This window comes from Phaseolus vulgaris, chromosome 3 (assembly GCF_051622355.1).
Source record: "Phaseolus vulgaris cultivar YP4 chromosome 3, ASM5162235v1, whole genome shotgun sequence".
Classification (NCBI taxonomy): Eukaryota; Viridiplantae; Streptophyta; class Magnoliopsida; order Fabales; family Fabaceae; genus Phaseolus; species Phaseolus vulgaris.
Genome location: NC_143500.1, coordinates 12,009,317 through 12,034,586, shown reverse-complemented (window position 1 = coordinate 12,034,586; position 25,270 = coordinate 12,009,317). Strand labels below are relative to the sequence as shown.

Genomic DNA, 25,270 nt, shown 5'->3' with positions numbered 1-25,270 from the left:
TACCCATAAATACTACCATCCTACATGTTTTCTATTTAATGAGTTCACTTAAAAATTTATGATTTCTAATAAAAAGAAAAAAATGTATTATTAGACCTGAAATATAAATACTGAAGATATTGTAGATAAATTTGTAAAATAATTGGACTGTGAGTCAGCGAGGCAAAAAAGAGAAAAAAAAAACATCTCATCCTTTCCCACCCCACTAGTCAACACTTGTTCACACCGGCGGTTACCGGTTACCGGAGAACTTTTTGGTAGGGTCCACCCAACCTCCTTCGTCAAAGTTTGCACAACCCAAAGACGCACACGCACAAAATTGAAAGAAATAAAAAAGAAAAAGACACAGAGAAGGATGTTAAGTTAATCAATTAATTGGTTAATTAATGACTGGGAAAGAAATGAATTAAGGAATTATTTAATTATAAATTAAGATACGATTTAAGGGAGATAACGCCATGTGAGGGGTCCTCTCTGAGATTTTGCTCCAAAACCTTCCCTTCATGTGATTTGCAGACACTAACCCAAGAAAGGACCAACCTAAAACCAAAGAACTTCTAAGAGCTGGGTAGAGAGAGAAAGTGTCTTTCTCTCTCTTTCTCTCCCGGGGGGTCTTTCTTTTTTCCTTTCTGTGTGTGCTGTGTGCGTGGGTGTGTGAGGGTACATGCAAAACAGAGGGTTTGAGAGATAGAGAAGGAAGGAGTTGAAGACTGTTTTTCAATTTTGCAAAATCTGCCATCAAGTACTTTTGTTGTATTTCCGATTTTACTTCTTATTCAATCTGTAAGTTTCTTGCATCATTTGTTTTTTTTTTCTCTTTCTCTCTCTATCCATCTCTCTCTTTCTAAATGATTTTCTAGCTTTCTTATGAGGTGGGTTGTCTGCTATGTTGCTGGTTATAGGTGAAGATTGTAGATTTATGGAGATCTAACTAAATTTTGCTTTTAGTTGAATCCGGGGGATATTGATTAATGGGTTTTGTTCAAAATTTATATTTTTTTTGTCTTAGCATTGGAATGTTGGATTCACAGAACCGGTCTTGTTCAATTGATGTTCCCCGTTATTTATGGTGTTTTGATTATTGGGATCTCTCTCTGTGAATTTGGTTCCGGAGGGGCAGCTTCCCCTTTTCTCTATTCTGTGGTTCATGAAAAAAAATGTGACTTTGAATGGATTCCGATCTGTAATCCTGTTTTTGTTGGGTTGCGGTTTCTGGGCATTTAATCTTTCAAGAATTGTTGTTCCGGAGAAGAAGGGTGAATAGAGAGAGAGAAAAGTATATGGAATTTGTAATTGAGTTTGATTAATTCCGTTTTGCACAGGTTCCTGATTTGGAAGGCAGTTCTGGGGAGTTGTTAGGGCGCTGAGGCTGTTCATCAGTCATCTATGTGGTGTTGAATTTGACCCTTCCGGCGAAGATAGAAGAAGGCATCTAATTGAAGGTTGAGTGCTTGTTGTTGTTGTTGCTGCTGCTGCTGATTTTGCCTGTTGTCGTGGAGACTATGTTGGAAGGTCGTTCCTGCGTGGTTCCGAGGTTGTTTCCCAGCTCTTGTCAGGCAGATAACAAGTGGTCCTTCATGACATACCTGCCGGACACGAAGAATGGCAAGCGCCCTTATGATAGCGATGGTGAAGAAGAATCTCAGCCCAGGAAGAATAACAGGAGAGCGGATTCATGCCATCAAGGGGAGACAACTCCGTATCTGTATGAACAAAAGTATGATGCTGATGATTCTGTCCTTCCACAAATGGATGAGGATCAGAGGAAGGATTGTGAAGCCTTTCCTACCCAGATAAATGAACAAGAGCAACATCAAGGTGGGAATTCATTGGTGCTCTGGAGTGAGGTTCAAGTTAATAAGGAGGAAGAGGAAGGGTCCGGAGATTCATCAGATTCCAGTGAAGAGCAGATGGAGGAGCAGGCCCCTGATGAGCAGGAAGAACATCGTGGTGGGGATTCGTCAGATTCGGGTTCTCTTTTGCCGAGAATGAACCGGGACAGCTCAATCGCGTGTCTCAGCAGATGTTCGAGGTCCGATTATGGTTCCTTAGCTTCACTGAACAGGAGCTTTCGGAACACAATCCGAAGTGGTGAGTTGTATAGGTGGAGGAGACTGAAAGGCATAGTAGAACACTGGATATACTTTTCCTGTGCCCTTCTGGAATGGGAGGCCTACGATCCAATACGCGAGCGATGGATGCATTTACCAAGAATGGCTTCTAATGAATGCTTCAAGTGTTCGGATAAGGAGTCTTTGGCTGTAGGTACTGAGCTTATTGTATTTGGCAGGGAGATGAGGTCTCATGTGATTTACAGATACAGTCTATTGACTAACTCATGGTCTTCTGGGATGAGGATGAATGGTCCAAGATGTTTGTTTGGATCTGCCAGCCTTGGGGAGATTGCTATTTTGGCTGGTGGGTGTGATTCGGAGGGGCGTATCCTTGACTCGGCGGAACTGTACAACTCTGAGAATCAAACCTGGGAAGTTCTCCCGAGCATGAACAAGCCCAGGAAGATGTGCTCTGGGGTATTTATGGATAGAAAGTTTTATGTTATTGGGGGAATTGGTGGAAAAGATTCTAAGCTTCTTACATGTGGTGAAGAATACAATTTACAAACAAGAACATGGACAGAGATTCCCAACATGTCCCCTGGACGCAGTGCTACCTCTGACATGCCTGCAACAGCGGAGGCACCACCTCTGGTTGCGGTTGTAAATAATGAACTGTATGCTGCTGATTATGCAGACATGGAGGTTAAAAAATACGATAAAGAGAGAAGATTTTGGCGCACCATTGGGAGACTGCCTGAGAGAGTAGTGTCGATGAATGGTTGGGGTCTTGCATTCAGGGCATGTGGAGATAAGCTAATTGTGATTGGTGGTCCAAGGACTCATGGTGAGGGTTTTATTGAACTCAATTCCTGTGTTCCTGGTGAAGGACCTCCACAGTGGAATCTACTTGCCAGAAAACGCTCTGGTAACTTTGTCTATAATTGTGCTGTCATGGGATGCTGAAGAATTCAATTCTCAACCTCTCAACTCAACACAACACAACAACACATTTTCATACTTCAAATCCAATCACTTGCTCAACATTGATTCATCCCTTGACACAATTCTTGCTAATTGGTACTTTCCCCCTTCTTTTTCTATCATATTTTCCTTTCCTCGGTGGGGGAGGATGGGAGCAGATTCAGATATTTCTCACCATTGCCTGAAAAGTTTTCCAAGAAGGAGCCTCTTCAGTTCTTTATTTTTATGTTCAAAATTTCAGTTTCCATTTTCTTCCTTTGAAATTGGTATCTTCCCCCATTTACGTTTACATGAAAATTTTTAAAGCTTGGTATCATGTATCACAGGAATAGGTTAAATAATTGAAGTCTCAACACAAATGTAGGTTTACTGGTGTTGTTTATTTGATGTTTTTCTTTTACTTTTTTTTCAAGAACACACAGCTAGATATTTGATTTTCATGATCATAATTTTCTTAGCTCCAAGGATGGAACAATTCCTCATAGTTGTTTATTAATTTTGGATTATTCATTTAGCGATCCCATTCTCATTTTGAATTCTTGGACTACATATTTTGAGCCTTTTTCCCTATTTCCCTAGCCTGGAATGTAATAATATATAGCCTGTTAACCATTTCTTTCATTACTTGTTGCAAATCTAACTTGGGACCATAATATAGTTTATTTTTTTTCTCAATCATTGAATTGTTGATTATGACACAAGTCTGCTATTCTCCATAATGAAAACACAAGTTCCCTATATAACAATAAATGGTCGCTGCTTTATTTGTTTGTCCTTTTATAAATCATAATTAAAGTTATGGAGGATGTGGATGCTCAACGCATGGTAAAGAGTTTAAGCTTGAGATATGGATAAATGTTCTTTTCCATGTGGAGGCACCTTGCGACAAAGGTTAATTTGATGTTTGTGTGTGAGGAATTAGGATTAATATGAGGCCATGATTCCATAATTTCTATGATTATTGGAGCCAAACATGCTTGTTATCTTTCTAAATGCATTCACCATGATTTTGGATGCCCCTAGTTTCAAATCTAATGCGTGTAGATGTGGTTAGAATAGAAGTACTAGTTTCTCCTAATTCTATTCATTATGGTTATTTCTTTGGGTGGTTGATTCATCATTATTAGATATCTAATCCATTCAATTGTCATTTTTTTTTCTTTTGCATTAAACACGTATGGTATCTACTCGGTTCCTCCCATATGTGCACACAATAATCTATAACCACTATTAACAAGCCAATTGTTTTTGTAAACATTTTTGGGTGTACATATTTTTCTTATCATTTTATGTTTAAGATAAATTTTTTTATGTACGCTTTTCTTATTATTTTATTTTTAATTATTAATGTTTTGGAAACGGTTTTTTTTATCTATAATTTATATTAATAAAAAAGATCTACTAATTAGTAACTGGGTTTTCTTTTTAATTCATGACAATTAATAAAGAGATTCATTTTTGCAATTCTTTTTGCCATTTTTAGTATGTTTTTTCAATACTTTTGATAACTTTTTTATTATGATAAATATTATCTTAACTGTATTGATTATTTTTTATTAACATATAAAAAACGTGAATCCATAAAAGTTGAGCAATGGAACCTTCTAAAAACATAAAAAAAAATATTGCATTTAGTTTTTATTTTGAACAAAAAACAAAAATATTGCATTTAGTTTTTATTTTGAACAAAAAACAAAAATATTGTATTTAGTATTTATTTTGAAATTATTAAAGTATGGTGCACAAAATTTGAATACAGGTAGGTTGTCTATTTTAGATGAAGCCTAGCCTTGGGTTTGGGGCTTTTGGGTTGATAACCTAAACAAAAAATTGAAAAAGAAAACCCTATAAATCTTGATGTAACATGACTATCCATAGTGGAAGCTTTTATTGACTAAACTCTATGTTTGGGATATCAATCATTTAAGCAAAACGTGAAGATAAAGTATGAAATAAATATATATAAGGTGATTCAAATATTTTGGGAGAGTTTTTTCAGTGTGTAGCTTTCTGTGAAGTTTCCATAAAAATGATATTTTGGTAAGTTTGCAACAACATGCTTCTGCTCATGATATGTAGTAACAAATTGCTTTCGTGTGTAAGATTATGCTCTGTTTTTGAATTGGTAAAAGCTACGGTTTATTACAAGATAAAATCACAGATTTTCTATTACTAGAAGTGTCGTATGCCAAAATTTAGGTTAAATTTATTGTAAGAGATGCATGTCTTTACTTGTTATTGTTGAAGCTTTGATCTCCCCTTTTGGTCTTTTCCGAATTCATTACTTGGGGATTACTAGTAATATATATCCTTTTAAAAGACTGCCATTAATAATCTTTTTAATCTTGTTTTTCAAAACAGTTTTACATCTTTGAAAAAAAAGAAACATGTGAATTTTATTTTCAATTTTGATATACACATTTTTTTAAAATTTGATTATAGTTGCTTCTACATCATCATCACTTATATAATAATTTTTATAATTATTATTTTCTTATTCATTATCTATGATGTCACCATCATCGCATTGCTATTAATATACCAATACCACCAGATTCTGAATCAACATTATTAGTGATAGCATTATTCTTATCAAAGTAATTGAGACTATTTTCGTCACTATTATTGTTACTAACAATATTATGGTTGTTGATACTCGTATTAGCACCATCCTTATCAATATCAACTCCAACTATCACCACCTTTACATAAAAACATATTCAAATTATTTTTACACTACAAAAAATTCTAATTTTAGTAGGGGTTCATTCTTAAACGAAACTTTTCTAAAAAAATGTTGAAACTTAGTCTAATGTAAATTTAGATATGTGATATTTCAAATGAATAAAAAACTTGTACATATCTTTAAAATCCAACATGAATTGATGAATTGTAGTAGAATTAGATTTCCTTAACTATTGTTCCTTTAATAAAAATTAAACTCGAAACATTTCTAGAATTAAAAAAAAAAAATTAAGACCAAAATTTTAAAGCTAAAAATAGACTTTTATACTAAATTTAAAAACTTTAAACTTAAATTACCCTAACACGAACTTAGAAATATGATATTTAAAAAAAAAATCTTCATATCTTTAAATATGTACATGAATTTTGAAAAAACTGTGTTCCTTAGAAATTGAAATTGTGACGATAATTTATTTTGATATTTTATAAGACTTAATAAAAACGTATAAAAGAAAATAGGTGAAGTAGTGTTGATGGCTACAAGTTCTGCAATTGTTCAATGCTATTTGAATTGAAACACCATGATGAGTCGGTGTGCGTGTCTTGTTTTCTAGTGAACTTATGCCATTTTAGAATGCTTCATCTACTATGTACTGAATTCTCCATGATTGGTTAATCCATATCTACAAGAGATTATGCTAAGTAATTAGTGATTTTGTATTGGAAACATGGATTTAAAACACAACATGAAATGGATTATAGTGCTGTGTGGGTTTGTAATAACAAGAAACAGATGTTGGCCATAACCTATGCATCATGGAAAGACACTCTAACCCCCTATTTGCTTCCATGGATGTACTGTTCAAGAGGAAGGATGTGAGTGGATATCCATGGTTTGGATCAAGGGATGTGCAGGGAAGTGAAGGAGAGGATATACCTGTGAACAGTAAATATCCTCTCCCCTCAAAATGAAGAGATGTAGAGGGAAAACCATGTCAGCATCCCTTGTTTCCAAATTTACCTTCATTTGAATGTATCAAAATGCTTCATTTGAATGTATTAGTATTTTAAAAAATTTATTGTACAATGTTTAAAATATATATATTTATAAAATGAACAAACAAATCATAATAAATTTTAAGGAAGTTTTAAGTTTGTTTATTATTTTATAAATATTATAAATCAGTGTAAAAAAATATAGTTAAATAAAATCTTCCATTTATAGATTAGTTATTAGAGTAGATCAGGTGATACCTATTTTTCAAGTTCTAATAAGATATTTTATTAAATGTGGTTGAATTTAGTTGTTTTAAAGAAAAGAATATACTATATCTAATTAAAATTGAAAATATTACCTGAGTTGGATCATGGTTATCACCAAAAGGTTATACTAAACATTTTTCATTTTATTTTATACTAAATATTTAATTTATTTAATACAAAAAAATCCCTAAAAACAATCCATCACTTAAAATAATTTTATTCTAACTTAAATTATTCATTAGAACTGAAAATATAATTAATATATTAAAATATATATTTATGTATTATGTTATATTTTTGTTACTGTTGTATTTTTTAGATTGCTTTATTGTGAGGTTTTTTAATATTAAAAAATTACTATATTTTTTATTTATATAAGATGTGATTTATTTTTTAATTTTATAGTATATGTTTAATATTTCAAGAAATTATTTGAAATTCTGTTTTTATTTTTATTATGTTTATATTAAAATATTTCTATATATAGTTATTATGTTTATGAGTTATAATTTATTTTATTATAATTTTTTATGAAATTTTTTTCTATTGTTAATTACGTTATATTTTTATTGTTGTAGTATTTTTTATTTTTCATTTCTAGAGGGTTTTTAATATTAAAAATAATATCTTTTTATTTATATAAGATTTGATTTATTTTTCAATTTTATTACTTGAAGTTCTGTTTTTATTTAATTTGTTGAATACATATTTTTTTTTCTAATTATAGTTTTTATTTTTACATATTTACATTTAACATATATTTTTTTAATTATAATTTTTAAATCTACGAAATGTGTGAAAGTTTTTCATTTTTAAACAAAAACAACTCATTTTATTATTAATTTTTTAATAGACAAGGGTTAATCTGTAAAGTAACATTTTACACCTTTAAAAAAAAAAAAAAATTCATCATAACCATCACATCACTCACAAACTCCCATAAACTTTCCTCACACATCCATCTTAACATACCCCAATCCAAACACCTTCACTTTCTTCACACTTTCCTCACACATCCTCACACATCCACTCTCTCAAATCCTCACACATCCCCTCCCTAATCCAAACAGAGCCTAAGGGTGTGTTTGGATTAGAGGGTGTGAGGGAGTGGAAAGTTGAGGGTGAGTGGGAGTGGAAGTGTGAAGAAAGTGTGAAGAAAGTTGAGGTTGTTTGGATTGGGGTATGTTAGAGTGGATGTGTAAGGAAAGTTTATTGAAAATTGTGAGTGATGTGATAGTTGTAAGAATATTATAAATTATTTTGAATAGTAAAGTTTGTGAGATTACAATTTTACCCTTGTATATAAAAAAAGAATAAATAATGATTAATCCTATTTCATATTTTAGTTAATTATAATTTAAAATTAAAGTATAATTATATTATTTAACATTTTATTACTTAAGAATTATTTTTTATTTAAGTTAATTTATTTACATAATTTTAATATTATAAATGATTTTATAAATTATGTTATGTTATATATATACAAATATATATAAAATTAATTTTAATAATAATTTCCATTATTATGAATAGCAAAATGAATATATTTTAAAAAGAAAATAGAAATTTAGAATATAACATGAATATTAAGTAGGTGTCAAAATATATAATATAAAGTCATTACATGAAGAACATAGTAATGTTAATTAGAATGACAATAACATAATAATAACACACTCAATGGCCTTGATGACGTCGAATGTCAGCCAGAGTAACCTCCATTCTGTCCATTCGGGTATTCATCTTTTCTATGCCGGACAAAATTTGATTTAACAATTCCCTTTGAGTGGGGTTTTCCTCCTCAGGTTGACCACCTTCAACATCTTGTGGTGGCAATTCATCCTCTTCATCATCTTCTTCGTTTGCATGTTGGGGTCTACCAAGTTGCTATAAGCCATTGACCTGGAATATATTTAATTTTGTCATACTTTTTTTGCCAAAGTAATGATTCCAGCCTAGCATTATTGCTTGTTCATTGGACAAGTCAAAGTCATACACCTGCAAGATCCTCGTTATCAAATTTGCATATGGGAGAGGCATCTTGTTATCCCGGCATTTGATGATCTGTTGCATTATGTAATGAGGCCAATTAATGCGTACATTATTCTTGATTAACCACATCATGAAAATATCTTCATTCAGCAGTTGTGCATAGTTGCTTCCTCGAGGGCACAAGATATGCACCCATGTGTAATGCAACAGTCGGTCATTCATTTTCATACTACCGACATTTTTCAGATTTTGACCTTCAACATCTTCACGAATCATGGACGATAATGCTAGACCTCGAAAATTCAGTTCCTCAGGTATCGTCCCAGGGGTTAACTTAAGACCGTCATACTGTAGATGAGCAATGGTCATCCAATCTACTTCTTTAATGTGTCTCATTTTTCCGCAAATCTAAATGGCAAGGTGACCAGCAGGTGTGAATTTTGCATTTGTATAAAAAACCCTTACCAAATCCTCATAATACGGAAGATTAATTCCAAGGAAAGGTTGTAAACCTTGTCAATTCAGAAGATTTTGGAATTCAAATCCTGGACCAGCAAAAAATGGAGTATGCATCACTTTTGGTGGTAATACTGCTCTTGCGTGAAAGTTCTTTTCAAAAACCACCATTTGACGCCTGGTACTGAAGTATCTTGAATAATCAAGAACTTCTGGAATCCTCGTTGGTGGAGGAGGAACGTTAACATCTTCTGCTGGAGATTTACCCTTACGAGTTCTGTTACGTTTGTGGGATGATGATTGATGCCATCTATAATGCAATTACTACAATAAATAACTAAACAGAAGTTAACATAATATCATACCGAACGCGGTTACCGTATCGGTGTAAAAGTACACCAATACAGTTACCCTAAAACGTACTTTTAATTAATTTTAATAAAAAAATTAATCAAAATTACTATATCATTCAATAACATAATTTAATCAAACAACAAATAAATATAAACAAATAAAATAAAAATAAAACCTAAAATTTCTATTTCTACTTCTAAAAATACTCATTTTAAATACATTTATTTTTATCTTTGTAATAATTTATGTACAATCTAAAATAATATTAACTACAGATTATTAATTTTTATTTGGATTCTGTAAACTTATTTATCTTTGTAATAATTTAATATCAATCCTAAAATAAACTTTTTCTGACTTTTTAAATTACTATAACATTTTTTTTAACATTTAATTCTAACACCAATAATTTATGTGAAATACAAATTAAAAAAAATAACTCAAAATGATATTTCTACTTTAAACTTTTACTGTTATTTTTAATTAATACAACATTTTTATAATGTTTTTAATATAACATTAATAAATTATGTTTAATCTAAAAAATGAAAACCCTATCAAAATATTTTTTAATTTTTTAATTCCATTCTGTCAAAATAATTTTTTTAAAAATCTGTTTAATAAAAAATTTATTTTGAAATAAATAATTACTTTCTACATTTATAATTAAAATATCAATTAAAAATAGCACTTCTAAAATATCAATTACTTTTTAAAAAACCTACAAATTAAAAATTTCTATTTTCACTTGTAAAAATATTCATTTTAAATACATTTATTTTTATCTTTGTAATAATTTATGTACAATCTAAAATAATATTAACTACAGATTATTAATTTTTATTTGGATTCTGTAAACTTATTTATCTTTGTAATAATTTATTATCAATCCTAAAATAAACTTTTTCTGACTTTTTAAATTACTATAACATTTTTTTTAACATTTAATTCTAACACCAATAATTTATGTGAAATACAAATTAAAAAAATAACTCAAAATGATATTTCTACTTTAAACTTTTACTGTTATTTTTAATTAATACAACATTTTTATAATGTTTTTATTATAACATTAATAAATTATGTTTAATCTACAAAAATGAAAACCCTATCAAAATATTTTTAAATTTTTTAATTCCATTCTGTCAAAATAATTTTTCTAAAAATCTGTTTAATAAAAAATTCATTTTAAAATAAATAATTACTTTCTACATTTATAATTAAAATATCAATTACTTTTTCAAAAACCTAAAAATTAAAAATTTCTATTTCCACTTATAAAAATATTCATTTTAAATACATTTATTTTTATCTTTGTAATAATTTATGTACAATCTAAAATAATATTAACTACAGATTATTAATTTTTATTTGGATTCTGTAAACTTATTTATCTCTGTAATAATTTATTATCAATCCTAAAATAAACTTTTTCTGACTTTTTAAATTACTATAATATTTTTTTTTAACATTTAATTCTAATACCAATAATTTATGTGAAATACAAATTAAAAAAAAATAACTCAAAATGATATTTTTACTTTAAACTTTTACTGTTATTTTTAATTAATACAACATTTTTATAATGTTTTTTATTATAAAATTAATAAATTATGTTTAATCTACAAAAATGAAAACCCTATCAAAATGTTTTTAAAATTTTGAATTCCATTCTGTCAAAATAATTTTTTTTTAAATCTGTTTCATAAACAATTCATTTTGAAATAAATAATTACTTTCTACATTTATAATTAAAATATCAATTAAAAATAGCACTTCTAAAATATCAATTACTTTTTAAAAAACCTACAAATTAAAAATTTCTATTTCCACTTGTAAAAATATTCATTTTAAATACATTTATTTTTATCTTTGTAATAATTTATGTACAATCTAAAATAATATTAACTACAGATTATTAATTTTTATTTGGATTCTGTAAACTTATTTATCTTTGTAATAATTTATTATCAATCCTAAAATAAACTTTTTCTGACTTTTTAAATTACTATAATATTTTTTTTAACATTTAATTCTAACACCAATAATTTATGTGAAATACAAATTAAAAAAAATAACTCAAAATGATATTTCTACTTTAAACTTTTACTGTTATTTTTAATTAATACAACATTTTTATAATGTTTTTTATTATAAAATTAATAAATTATGTTTAATCTACAAAAATGAAAACCCTATCAAAATATTTTTAAAATTTTGAATTCCATTCTGTCAAAATAATTTTTTTTAAATCTGTTTCATAAACAATTCATTTTGAAATAAATAATTACTTTCTACATTTATAATTAAAATATCAATTAAAAATAGCACTTCTAAAATATCAATTACTTTTTAAAAAACCTACAAATTAAAAATTTCTATTTCCACTTGTAAAAATATTCATTTTAAATACATTTATTTTTATCTTTGTAATAATTTATGTACAATCTAAAATAATATTAACTACATATTATTAATTTTTATTTGGATTCTGTAAACTTATTTATCTTTGTAATAATTTATTATCAATCCTAAAATAAACTTTTTCTGACTTTTTAAATTACTATAATATTTTTTTTGACATTTAATTCTAACACCAATAATTTATGTGAAATACAAATTAAAAAAAAAATTCAAAATGATATTTCTACTTTAAACTTTTACTGTTATTTTTAATTAATACAACATTTTTATAATGTTTTTTATTATAAAATTAATAAATTATGTTTAATCTACAAAAATGAAAACCCTATCAAAATATTTTTAAAATTTTGAATTCCATTCTGTGAAAATAATTTTTTTTAAATCTGTTTCATAAACAATTCATTTTGAAATAAATAATTAATTTCTACATTTATAATTAAAATATCAATTAAAAATAGCACTTCTAAAATATCAATTACTTTTTAAAAAACCTACAAATTAAAAATTTCTATTTCCACTTGTAAAAATATTCATTTTAAATACATTTATTTTTTTCTTTGTAATAATTTATGTACAATCTAAAATAATAGTAACTACAGATTATTAATTTTTATTTGGATTCTGTAAACTTATTTATCTTTGTAATAATTTATTATCAATCCTAAAATAAACTTTTTCTGACTTTTTAAATTATTATAATATTTTTTTTAACATTTAATTCTAACACCAATAATTTATGTGAAATACAAATGAAAAAAAATAACTCAAAATGATATTTCTACTTTAAACTTTTACTGTTATTTTTAATTAATACAACATTTTTATAATGTTTTTTATTATAAAATTAATAAATTATGTTTAATCTACAAAAATGAAAACCCTATCAAAATATTTTTAAAATTTTGAATTCCATTCTGTCAAAATAATTTTTTTTAAATCTGTTTCATAAACAATTCATTTTGAAATAAATAATTAATTTCTACATTTATAATTAAAATATCAATTAAAAATAGCACTTCTAAAATATCAATTACTTTTTAAAAAACCTACAAATTAAAAATTTCTATTTCCACTTTTAAAAATATTCATTTTAAATACATTTATTGTTTTCTTATAACAATTAAATCTTATAACAAAAATTACAAAAATATTTTTAAAATTTTGAATTTTATTCTGTCTAAAATAAATTTTGTAAATCTTTTTTATAAAAAATTCATTTTTAAATAAATAATAACTTTGTACATTTCATACAAAAATTTAAAAATTCACTTCTCTTTAATCACCTAAACTTTAAAAATTTTTGTTTCCATTCTGAAAATCATTCATTTCATACAAATAAATATTTTTTTAAAATCTTACAAAAATTATAACTATCTACAAAAATTAAAACAATAAATCAAATAATAACATTAATTTACTAACTCCTTAACAGAATTAACTAAACTAAAGTCTAAACAAATTATATTACAACCAACATTAATTTACTAACTCCTTAACATAATTAACTAAAATAAATTCTAAACAAATTATATTACAAAACCATAATCATCCAATCATAAATATAAAACAGAAATAAATAAAAAATAACTTTACATAAATAAATTAAAAACCTGAAGATAAACAACAACATCAGCACAATAGGATGACTTAGGATGAAGAACACTGCCTGAAAATCACATAAAAAAAATTAAGAAACATAGAATTCCAAAAAAATATAGAACATAATCGATTATGCTCTCAGTTATACACTAAGGATAATTGATTATCTTGGGATAATCGATTATGTTGGTAGGCAAAAATATAGCATAATCGATTATGGCACACAATAATCGATTATGGCCCTTTTTCAACACTCCAGATAATCGATTATGCCTATAAATTTTTATAGATAATCGATTATGTTCTTTGAAAAATCGATTATCTGCCCCATAATCGATTATCTGACTGGTTCTAATTGAGGCATAATCGATTATGCACCATTGCAGAGAAAAAGCTCTCACCTCAGACGAACCCAGATGAACCCAGATTAACCCAGATGAATCACAAGAACAACCCCAAGACGTGAGATGAACAAGGTATCCTAACAGAAACGAAGATGGCTTATAGGAATCTCTCCAACCACACTACAATGCACTCTCTGATGGCTCAGTTTCTTTGGTTTTCTGTGAATGGAGGAAGGAACTTCATGCTGTTATATAGCCAGCTTCACGCCCACCTACCTCACCCACTCACCCACTGCATTCACTATCCTTTCACAGATTCACACATAGTCAAACGATTCCTGAGCCAAGTCAGGAATCTCATGGCTTCATATGGCATGCATGCAGGGAGCGCAGGGGGCACTGTTTCTCTTGATTCCAGCAAAAGCAAGGGTAACTTTGTAACTTGCTTCGGATGACTTGGCACTCCCACTCTACAGTGCAACTTTCTCTTCATCTTTGCGCAGATAAACAATTCACTCAAATTGATCCTTCCTTCCACACTCACCCGCAAGCATGCATGGATCCAAACGGGGTGCTGTTGTGACTTCCGTCGTCGCCAACAGTGGCACCCCTGGATCCAAACGAAGCCTAAAGGAAATGGTTGCGCGCGTGTTGGATTTTTGTGTCACATGATGTTTCAAGGCATGTAAACTCCGTACAAAGCATTTTATGTTGTGCTTGTGTTTCATGTCTGCGCTAGTGTCCATGGGGTACGGGCCATGCCATGATAGAGTTGCAGAGAAAAGTTATTTATGGAAAGGATGTGCATGCTGTAAAGTTTCAATGGAAGAATGTTCCAATTTTGCTACCTATTAATACCGAAAATTTGTACATCTGATGAATTGAAAATTATGTAAATATAGCTTTTAGTAAAGTGGCTGAAGGATAATAAATATTTTATATTATTAATGAAGTATGATTAAATTATTGAAGTGTATTAATATATTTATTCTAATTGTAGGTGAGTACAAGAATAAAATTGGAAAGACAGGTTGTGGGCTCCTCTCAACTGGGAGTGGCTGGACAATGCCTTTTGGGCTTCTAGTAAATGTAGGCAATTGTTTCCTGCACTCCTCAATTTGAACTTGCACCCTACAAATTTTGAAATATCAAATTTGTCCTTGCAAGACTTATTTTAAAACAAGACCTTCATGGAAGAGTGGGCTGGTGGTGTTGGCTGAAGGTGGGTGGTGGAGGTAGGGTGTAGCTCTGGTTAGGTGTGATGGTGTTGTTTAGAAGCAAGGATATGTGATTTTGGGTATGAATGATTGTTTTTTTTTCAATAATGTTGGTTGAAATGTTGAAACTGTTATTTATGTTCTAGAAAATGTAATCCAAAATAGTTTGCGGTGTTTGTCAATGTATGATTTCTGAAATAGGATGATATTCATTTTGAAAAGTGATTTCTGGAAGTTAAGGAGTTAGAATTTGAAGTTTTGAAGATTTTTAGAACTGTTAATGCAGAAGGTTATAGTCGTATGTGTTCTAGAAAGATAATTTTGGAATGAAAAAAATCAATTATGGATTGACGAATCTAGAACAATGAATATAAATTTCAAAAATGAAATTTCGAAAGTGTAATTTTCATTCCAGAAATCATAATACAAAATTACAATTTTGGAAATACATTTTCAAAATTCATATTGATTTGTTTTGAATTTAAAGTTCTGAAATTCATTTTTTCAATTACAAAATTGACTTTCCAAAACATATTCAATTGTGATTTTTTTGTCTAAAACTAAAATAAACTTTTGCAGAAATCTTATGGATAAAAGGTTTTGTACAGGAATTTCAGATTAGGTTTACGCGTAGGGGGGGGCTAGATGATGATGATATGGAGCACTAAGTATCTTGTAATGCATTAAATAATGAATGTAAGACCCATGAATGCATTGATGCATTTATGAAAATGAGTAAAGGTCACTATCACAACAATATTTACATAATGTGTATCCGTGAAACATATTTGGTGAAGAAATATGAAGTTGTGATAAGTTTTTGTAGGAATTCAATACTTGCGATCACCTCTTGAAGTGGGCAAGAAAGGTTGCCTTTACGTTTGACTTTGTTATTGTTATATTATGGTCACATACATCGAATGACCAATGAGAAAGGAAGACATACGTATTATTAGGTGTGAAAGGAGGTAAATACAAACGATATACAAATGACTTACAAATTATTGAAAGTGAAAGTACAAAATGTCCTTTTAGATTGTGAAGAAAATTGGTAAAAGGTGGTGAAGGATGGATTTCCTAATTACTTTGTGTCTCTTACAACTTGGTAGATACGTTTGTAGGTCATCCATATGATGGTAGGTTAACATTTAATGAAAAATTTATGCTTGTTGATATGACATAGAGTTTAATGAAGCCTATAAATATTTTGCTAACAATGAAGGAGCATAAAGATAAGAATGTTATCACCACAACCCAAGTTTATAATGTCATTACAATGTATCAAAGATAGAACGAGGTCACAAAGTTAAAATACAATAATTAATGATGCAATAATTGTTTTTGTGTCAAAATATGTTTTACAACATATCAGGGAGGAGAATGACCGAGTTAAATATGTTGGCTTAGATAAAACACGTTTTGGTTGTAGCCTTAGATCTACTCATGATCTTCATTATGCTTGTGACTTAATTTGGTGTAGGTAGCACACTACTACAATCATTGCATGTCACACGGACACGATTAAACTTTTTGGATTTTTCATTTGATGAAATAATATTTAACAGAATTGTCAATTCAACAAGAGTTTGATGTCATATTGAATACTTTACAAAGGTTGACATTGCTGGTAAGGTTAACATCAAGAATAAGTTAGGTGAAATTGCATATCCAAATATGACATCTTTGTGTGCACCGAATGAGAAAGTGAAAAAAATAGGTATATAAAAAAGGTTGTGATACTAAATTTTCAATATAAACTAAGTGGGTCCCATATTATTTTGAGCATGTTGATGTCATACATTCATAATATGATAGTTCATCTACTTGAAAATCTAGCAAATGAGTCATGAAAGACGCTTCTGAAACAAAATCAATCCCTTGTTGGATCAATTTCCTGTAGGATTTCATACGTATATTGTTGATGTTGTTGATGTAAAGACAGATGGAGATTGTGGTTACCGTGTTTGCATTGTTAGGTATGGGAGAGGAGTCATTGGCTGTTGTGCGCATGAACTTGATTAAAGAACTTAATCAATGGTGTTATAAATATGTTGATTTGTTTGGAGGTGATAAATGATATGAACATTTGAAAAACTCACTTCTTATTGACCGGATGTCAATGGTTCAAACAATCACTATATTTCATGTACTTTATTTGTTATGTCAATATCTTTTGAATCAATTTCATTTATTTGTCTTTATTTGTAGGCAGGTACATATAAGAGGATGAACATACAATTTTTGTCTATTTATCTCTTAAACAATCAATTACTATTTTTCCTTTAAGGACCCAACCCCAACTGATTTAAGTCACCATAATTATTTTAGTTAGGCACATTTATATATTACAAGAAAATATTTAAATAGAAACAAATTTTAGAAACCAAAATAATTAGATACTATTTGACTAAATTAAGACCATTTTATAAATTAAAAAAATTATTGATATCAAAAGTACTTTCTATTTTTAATAAAAAATTATAAAATAGTTTCTAAATTGATATCTAACTTTTAGCTACTAATATTTTAGATTATAAATTAGTCTCTAAGAGACTTTTAGATTATAAAATTTAAATTTTTTTAGAATCTTGTACCTTTTGGTATATTTATATATATATATATTTTGAAATCCTTATATAAAGGATAATATTTTTTAATACAATATTAGGAATATTAAGAGTATTGAAAACGGGGATGTTACATACCATCAACAAAATTAAATTTCTCACCCATTTTAAAAGTTATTTATTTTAAAAATAAAATAAATATTAAATATGAAAATGGTAGCTATTAATTAGTAGTTTTTAATCACTTTTATGATTGTGGTCAGGGATGACAATGCAGGACGAGTCATGTAGACTGGTCCGCAATCTGTCACCAAAAAACGCGGGACGGATTCACTAATTTAACCCGCTGACCACTTAGACTATTTAAATTTTTTTAAATCAAGTATTTTTGGTTTATTGTTTATATATTATTTAATTATTATAAGAAAACATTAGTGTATCCATCCAAATAAAATCACGAAACAACATGTATAAAGAAATCTAACAATTAAAATCACTAAACAACATGTATCAAAAGTGGATCTAAGTCTAATTACTATTTGTTTTTCTTAATTATCAACACTGATGTATACATAGAAATATCACTCATAATTTTTTGCTAAAAACTAAAAAAGTAGACAACTCCGGAAATATTATTAATAATTTAATTTTTCACTATATGTAGTCTAGTTTTTATTTTATAGAAACTAAAATCTGGTTTTAGTTATTAAAAGTTTAAGAACTTAAACTGCATGCCTTTTTAAGTTTCCTGTTTTTAGGTTATTCAGACGTATAAGAAAGCTGAAAAGTGACACAGCTATGCAACTTTTACCCTTTTACATTGCCTTTGATTGATCTTGGATTGGTGTATACGCGACTCGGATCTCCCATTTCTGTACAAGGAATATGGAGAAACCCACACTCACTTTATTGGGCATTATTTTTTAATAATTTCATACATAGAATTTGCTTTTAATTAATTCCAAAACCCCCAAATTTCAACCTGTCTTGGGATACTTTCTTTACAAAATAGTACTATTTTTTATTTCTTTCTTTCTTCTCTATTACTTGTATCATACATCCTAAATGAAATTAATTCTATTACTATCCATAAAGTAGTATATGTGCAAAATTTATCAAAAATTCTAATATGGTTGATAAACTTTTGGACAAGTCGAATGTAAAAACATCTTATATTGTGACTTCAAAAGAATCTTTAGTTGGAATGCTATAAAAAAAAGTTGAATTTAATGTGTTTATGATATTACTACAAGATAATTATTAAATAATAATTAATTTTAAAAATAAAAAATAACTAGTCACTATATTGATTAAGCTACACACTATTTTATAAACTAAAAAACTTTATAATATATAAAATAGTTTTTATTATTAATATAATTTTATAAACTAATTTTTAAATTAGTATCTAACATTAGTTACTAAGATTTTAACTACTAATTACTTTAGATTCTAAATTGGTATAAAGACTAATTTAAAATATAAAGTAATTAGTACTTAAAATCTTGGTATATATCTAATATTACATGCCAATTTAGAAACTATTTTATAAACTTTTTTTAACAATACAAACTATTTTAGATATCAATAGTTTTTTATTTTATAAAATAATATCTGATTTAATATAGTAACTATTTTTTTTATCTTTAAAATTAATTGTTATTTAGTTCTTGTAGTGTATATATATAGAGAGAAAGTAATTATTTTTTAAAAATGCATTTACTATTACTAAAGCACTAATGCCATGATTTTTAATAAATTTAATTATTTATTCCTCAATCCTTAAGTGTAAAGCTCATTTTTTTAATAAGCTGTAAGTAATGTTAATAATGTTATCAATATTAAAAATTAAAAATGTTAATAATTTTTATATTATTAACTATATTAATATTGATAATCTTACTAATAAGTATAATAATAATCATAATGTGACAATAAAACTTGATTGATGTAATGGTTAAAGCTTCTTTAGACATTTTTAAAGGGACTTGGCTTTGACTCTCACTTTGTTCTAACTTTAATTACCCACGGACACCCATGTTCGTAGGTAAACTACCGATGCCCACAAATTTTTTTTCGTGGTTAATCCGTAGGTAAACCTAATTTACCTACGAATTTTGCTTGTTGCCTACGAAATTCTTCCGTAAATAAATTAGTTTTTTCTTGCATACTCTTACCAATCAATATCATTTTGATAATGTAAAATCATTAATTAAAATTAAAAAAAAAACATAACCCTCTCAATATTAATTACTCTTTTAAGCAATTTTAAATATTTTATACAACCTTTGAAAATAACAACACAATCATAATTACTAGAGAATAATCTTATATTCTCATGACAGTGGAAATTAAAAATAATTTATAGTTAATTTATTGAAAATGAAATTTAATAATTGATAAATATAATTTTATTCACACTTTGAAACTTTAATCATAGAATTTTGGATAAAATAATTTTTGGATAATTGAGTTTATTTTGTCATTAACGACTATATCTACTAATTTTGTGTTTTTAACAAAGTAGATGGTTTGACTAGACGATCTAGTTGTTACAAAAAATAGACATATGACAAGAGAGTCTAAATGAAGTGTCATTCACTATGAATGGGCTAAATAACGTGAAAGTCCAAATTACTTCTTTGAGTAAAAGTGATAAACAAAATATAAGGAGAAGAATAAGAGAATAAACAATATTTCAGAAATAGAATTAAAAGTAAATCATTCACAAAGATATGAAGAAACATAGTTAACGATTAACTAGGAAACATAAGCCCGATAATTCTAAAAAAATTTGAAAATGTGAAAAAAAAATATTTTTTCAAGATAAGAAAAACCTATAAAAAGATACAAGTTCCAAGGAGAAATCATCAAGTTTCAAAGCTTGACAACAGTTCGAAAAATAGAGCAATAGAGTTTTCTTAGTTTTTTTTTATTTTCACTGTTGTAATCCTTTCGTTTTGCTTCCGTATGGAAAACTAAACTCTTTAGAGTTGATTCTCTTGTGATTTAACAAGATTTCTATTCAATAATGTTTTATTCTTAATATATTTGTAGCGGATTGTTTAAGAAAATCAATAACGAATTCATTATCGAATAAACTTGAGAACCAACCTACTTCCTTTTACTGTTTTATAATTTTACTTTATTTTTCTGCACAACAAACTTAATTAGATTTGTTATTATATTGATTGGGAGATGACTTGGAGTTATTTAACCTTATCTATGGTATCATTTCTTTAGTGTAAGAAAGTCTAGTGATACATTAGCCAATATTAAGTAAAATTATTTTAATTTAACAGTTAAATAATAACTATCAATAATCAGCATAATCTTTCTCGTGGCTTAGAACTTTGTCTATGATAAAACTCGGCAAAATGAAGCATAAACACTCAAACCCTAACGTGCATACTTTTTTCAGAGTTGTGTATTTATCCATGACAGCTTCTTTTTCTTTCCAAAATGTTCCAATAAACACTTGGAGTAGTGGCGCAAATCTCAGACAAAAGAGAAACGGAACTCAACCCCATTTTCCATTTAGAGGATGAATACGTGTTTTCCATTATCCCAAATAAAGCATGCATGCATGCATACACGTGAGATGGCGTATCCTTTTTTTTTTTTTTCTCACATCTTATTTTTCCATTCATAAACTTTGGCTGACCAATGCTTCTTTGCCTCTTTGGCTACATATCAAATCACAAGAGACATATCTTTTACATAAATTGATCATTCCCTATGTTGCCCTGCAACTACTGCATATGGTATGAGTACTAAAGACGTTAACAATTGTGTGATGCATAATAAGGTATTGTTTGTAGCATTTGTTTGAGTTTTTTTTTCTCTCAAAAACTTCTTTTCTCTTAGGTAAAAAACTGTCTAAACCATTGTCACATTAATCTCAAAAATTAAGAAATTCAAAATACGTTCTTAAGATATCCAATAAGTTTTAAACTTAAATACCTTTGTTTATTATTTTGGTTACTAAATTTATGTTAATATTAGTACTTAGGTTATCTGACCTTTTGAATTTTAGACTAAAATGAATGAGAGACTGTACATTTTATACTAAATTAATATCACAGTACATCTTCAGAGATTTTAATGGTGTTACTCTATTTTTCTTATTGTTTTGGTAATTTTTTTTTTAACAAAATCTTGTATTATGTATACATCAAAATATGAACTCAGGTTGTGAGGAGTGGTAAAAGCTCTCATCCCTTAAGCAAGAGGTAGGGTTTAATTTTCAATTCTTATATCTAGGGTTCATTCTTTGTCTTTCCTAATCTGAAAGAGATTACATCATGAGCTTAATAAATTATCATTGTTAGAAAATTATTAAATAAAGACAAATTTTAGAGAAAAAAATAATTAGTTGTTATATTGACTAAATTAGATACGAGACTAAACAATTATTGATATCTAAATTAGTTTATATTATTGATAAATAGTTTATAAATTGGTAGCTAAAATCTTGGTATCTACTTAGATACTAATTTAGAATCTATTTATCAATAATAGAAACTAATTTAGATACCAATAATTTTTTTAGTCTATAAAAAAGTATCTAATTTAATCAATATAACAACTAATTATATTTTGTTATTGATTTTTATTTAATAATTTTCTTGTACTGATGGTATATATATATATATATATATATATATATATATATATATATATATATATATAAATAAAAGGAAACATTCCCTCTTGAACACACAAAGGTGTGTATGAGCATTTTTTTCCCGATTGGTGCAATATTTTATGTTTATTATCAAAATGACTGATTTTTAAAAAACTATCCATATGGTTAACTCGTACCAATATGATAAGACTTTACTGTAAAGAATTGAAACATACATGACATGAATTCATTGCTAAGAAGTCGACCATGCATGCCACAACTTTGATTTTATAAAAATAAAGTTGTCACGTTAACATGACTTTAGTGTTGGAATAGAAGTCAGTGTCAACTTGACACAACAATGATTAATGTTAATTAAAATAAAATTGTATCAAAGTGACACGACTTCTTTGAATTATTTTATTGTTTATGTTAAAATTTTATATAATATATTAATATTAATTTTTTGCACAAAAAGTATTATTTGTGAAATGTAAAAATTAGTATATACATAATTATAAAAAAAATACTAATAGATAATTTTATAAAAATTAAAATAATAATAAAATATGTTAGGAAAATAAATTATTATAAGGATTATGATTGGGAATAACATATAAAATAGGTTGTTAATTTTATGAAGTTACATATATTAATATTTGTTTGATTATTTTGAGTGTCAGGGGAAGAAAATGAAACTATAAATAGATAGTGAAAAAAAGGAAAATTAATAATGAAGAATGAAAGTGAATTTTATTATCAATCTTGTCTATATGGAGAATTAATAATTTTAACATAAATAATAAAATAACCCATGAAGAAGTTGTGTCAGCATGACACTACTTTATTTTTTTAAAAAACACTTAATTAACATTAATCAAAGTTGTGAGACAACTTCTACTCCAAATTTAAGGCGTATCAATGTGTTACGACTTAACTTTCGTAAAACCAAAGTCATACCATGAATACAAAACTCCTTCACAATGAAGTCGTGTTGTGCTGACATGACTTATCTATACAAGTAATTTTTAAAAACTCTACCCATTTAAATTGATCGGCTGAGGGGTAAGTTTGAGATATAATAACAATGGAAGTCCTCTCATCAACCATATTAGAATTGGCAAATGAGCTAATAATATTTTGAGTTTCACAAATGCTTGTTCACACTTTTTTTCCACATAAATAGAAACAATTCAAACTCTATTTTTTGAAAGCTCTTTTAGTGAGATACTTGAATCCATTAATCTTATTTGAAAATAATGTTTTCTATAATTCAGAAATATCAAATACGATTTGGAAAGTATAAACCTAGTTTCATCAAATATTCCAATAATATAAAAGATTAAGCCTGAACACTTCCCTATTTATTGCTTTTCGTCTAACGCATGGACGATGTTTGTATCAGCTTAAATGAACAATTTCTAGCATGCGTCTGATGCTTGCAAACGTATGCATCTGGTATGTGTTACTCAAGGGGTTTTCATTTTATGCGAGCTTTAAAACTTGGATAGTATGATTATTCTCACCTTCATACTCTCATCCTTTGTCTAATGCGTTCTCTTTTATGAGCTTCGTCTACTGTGATGCTATTTCATTTGATTGTCTTTTGTGCACATTGGTCTTTCTTTTTCTCTATTCACTTGACTGAGTTACAATTCATCATGTTTATATACTTCACAATAGGACCATCCTTGCAAGGAATGAATTTGTTTAAGGCACCATTGAAAAATGAAATTATTGGTCATTCTTCACTTTTTTTATCGACAAAGAACTAATTAAATAAAAGAAGATGAAGCACTTGAGGGGTACTCCAACCATTATACAAAAGGTGTATTCAACCAATCTAGACACCCAGTCCAAACCCTTTATAGCCAAAATATAAAGTATTAAAATTGTTGTGTGCCCTGCACTAAATAGACCAACATCATCTGGTGAAGGTTATCGACAAAACAAAACAGTTTACAGAAAGTAGGTCATTCTTCATAGCATATTATTTTATGGACAAGCTCATTACGGAAGATCAATATTGTTTCTTCATTGAACTAATAAATCCTTCTCTTGCAAATTTTAACAATTGAATTAAAATCTATCTAAATAGGAGTTTCATGCATATCACCATAAGTTCGTTTTTGGTTCGTCGAAGGTGTTAAGACACTAGACGATCTAGTCACTACTACACACTCTAATACCCCATTAGATGGTCTCATGATAAAATAGTCTATCAGATTTTGATGATAACAAGCACTATAAGGTGTACTAAGTTTTATAACAAAGTTACTTTATGTCCAAATTTAAATATAAACACATTAAAAAATCTATTGAGATTAAACCTATTAGACGGTCATGCAATATTACACCTGTTAGATGATCCGTCGGAGTTAAACGTGTTAAATCGTCTCATTATGTTCAAAAGAGTTAGACAAGTTTACAATTTTAACATGCTAGAAGGTCTAGTTTTTGTTTTCATGATAGATGGTCTAACACATGAGGGAGTTTATAAACTCAATCTTAGTGTTATGAAAATATTTTCGAATAATCCTAGAGTGTTATTATTGAAACTTGTATTAATGCTATTAATTCATTTAAATCAAAGTTTCACTCAAACATTTTGATTAAGTTGTTCTGGAAAGCCTTCAAAATACATATATTAAATGGAGGCTTTTGAAAACTAAAGATTTTATTCTTTGTTGATTATATCTTA

At 27.8% G+C, this 25,270-nt stretch overlaps 1 protein-coding gene across 1 annotated transcript; it reads left to right on the top strand.

Annotated features, from left to right (window-relative positions):
* The first annotated feature begins 311 nt into the window (after nucleotides 1-311).
* On the top strand, nucleotides 312-3,574 carry LOC137806596 (F-box/kelch-repeat protein SKIP11). Its single transcript, XM_068606798.2, has 2 exons — nucleotides 312-783; nucleotides 1,323-3,574. The coding sequence occupies exon 2, from the start codon at nucleotides 1,503-1,505 to the stop codon at nucleotides 3,018-3,020; it is 1,518 nt and encodes a 505-aa protein (XP_068462899.1). The 5' UTR covers nucleotides 312-783; nucleotides 1,323-1,502; the 3' UTR covers nucleotides 3,021-3,574.
* Nucleotides 3,575-25,270: the final 21,696 nt, after the last annotated feature.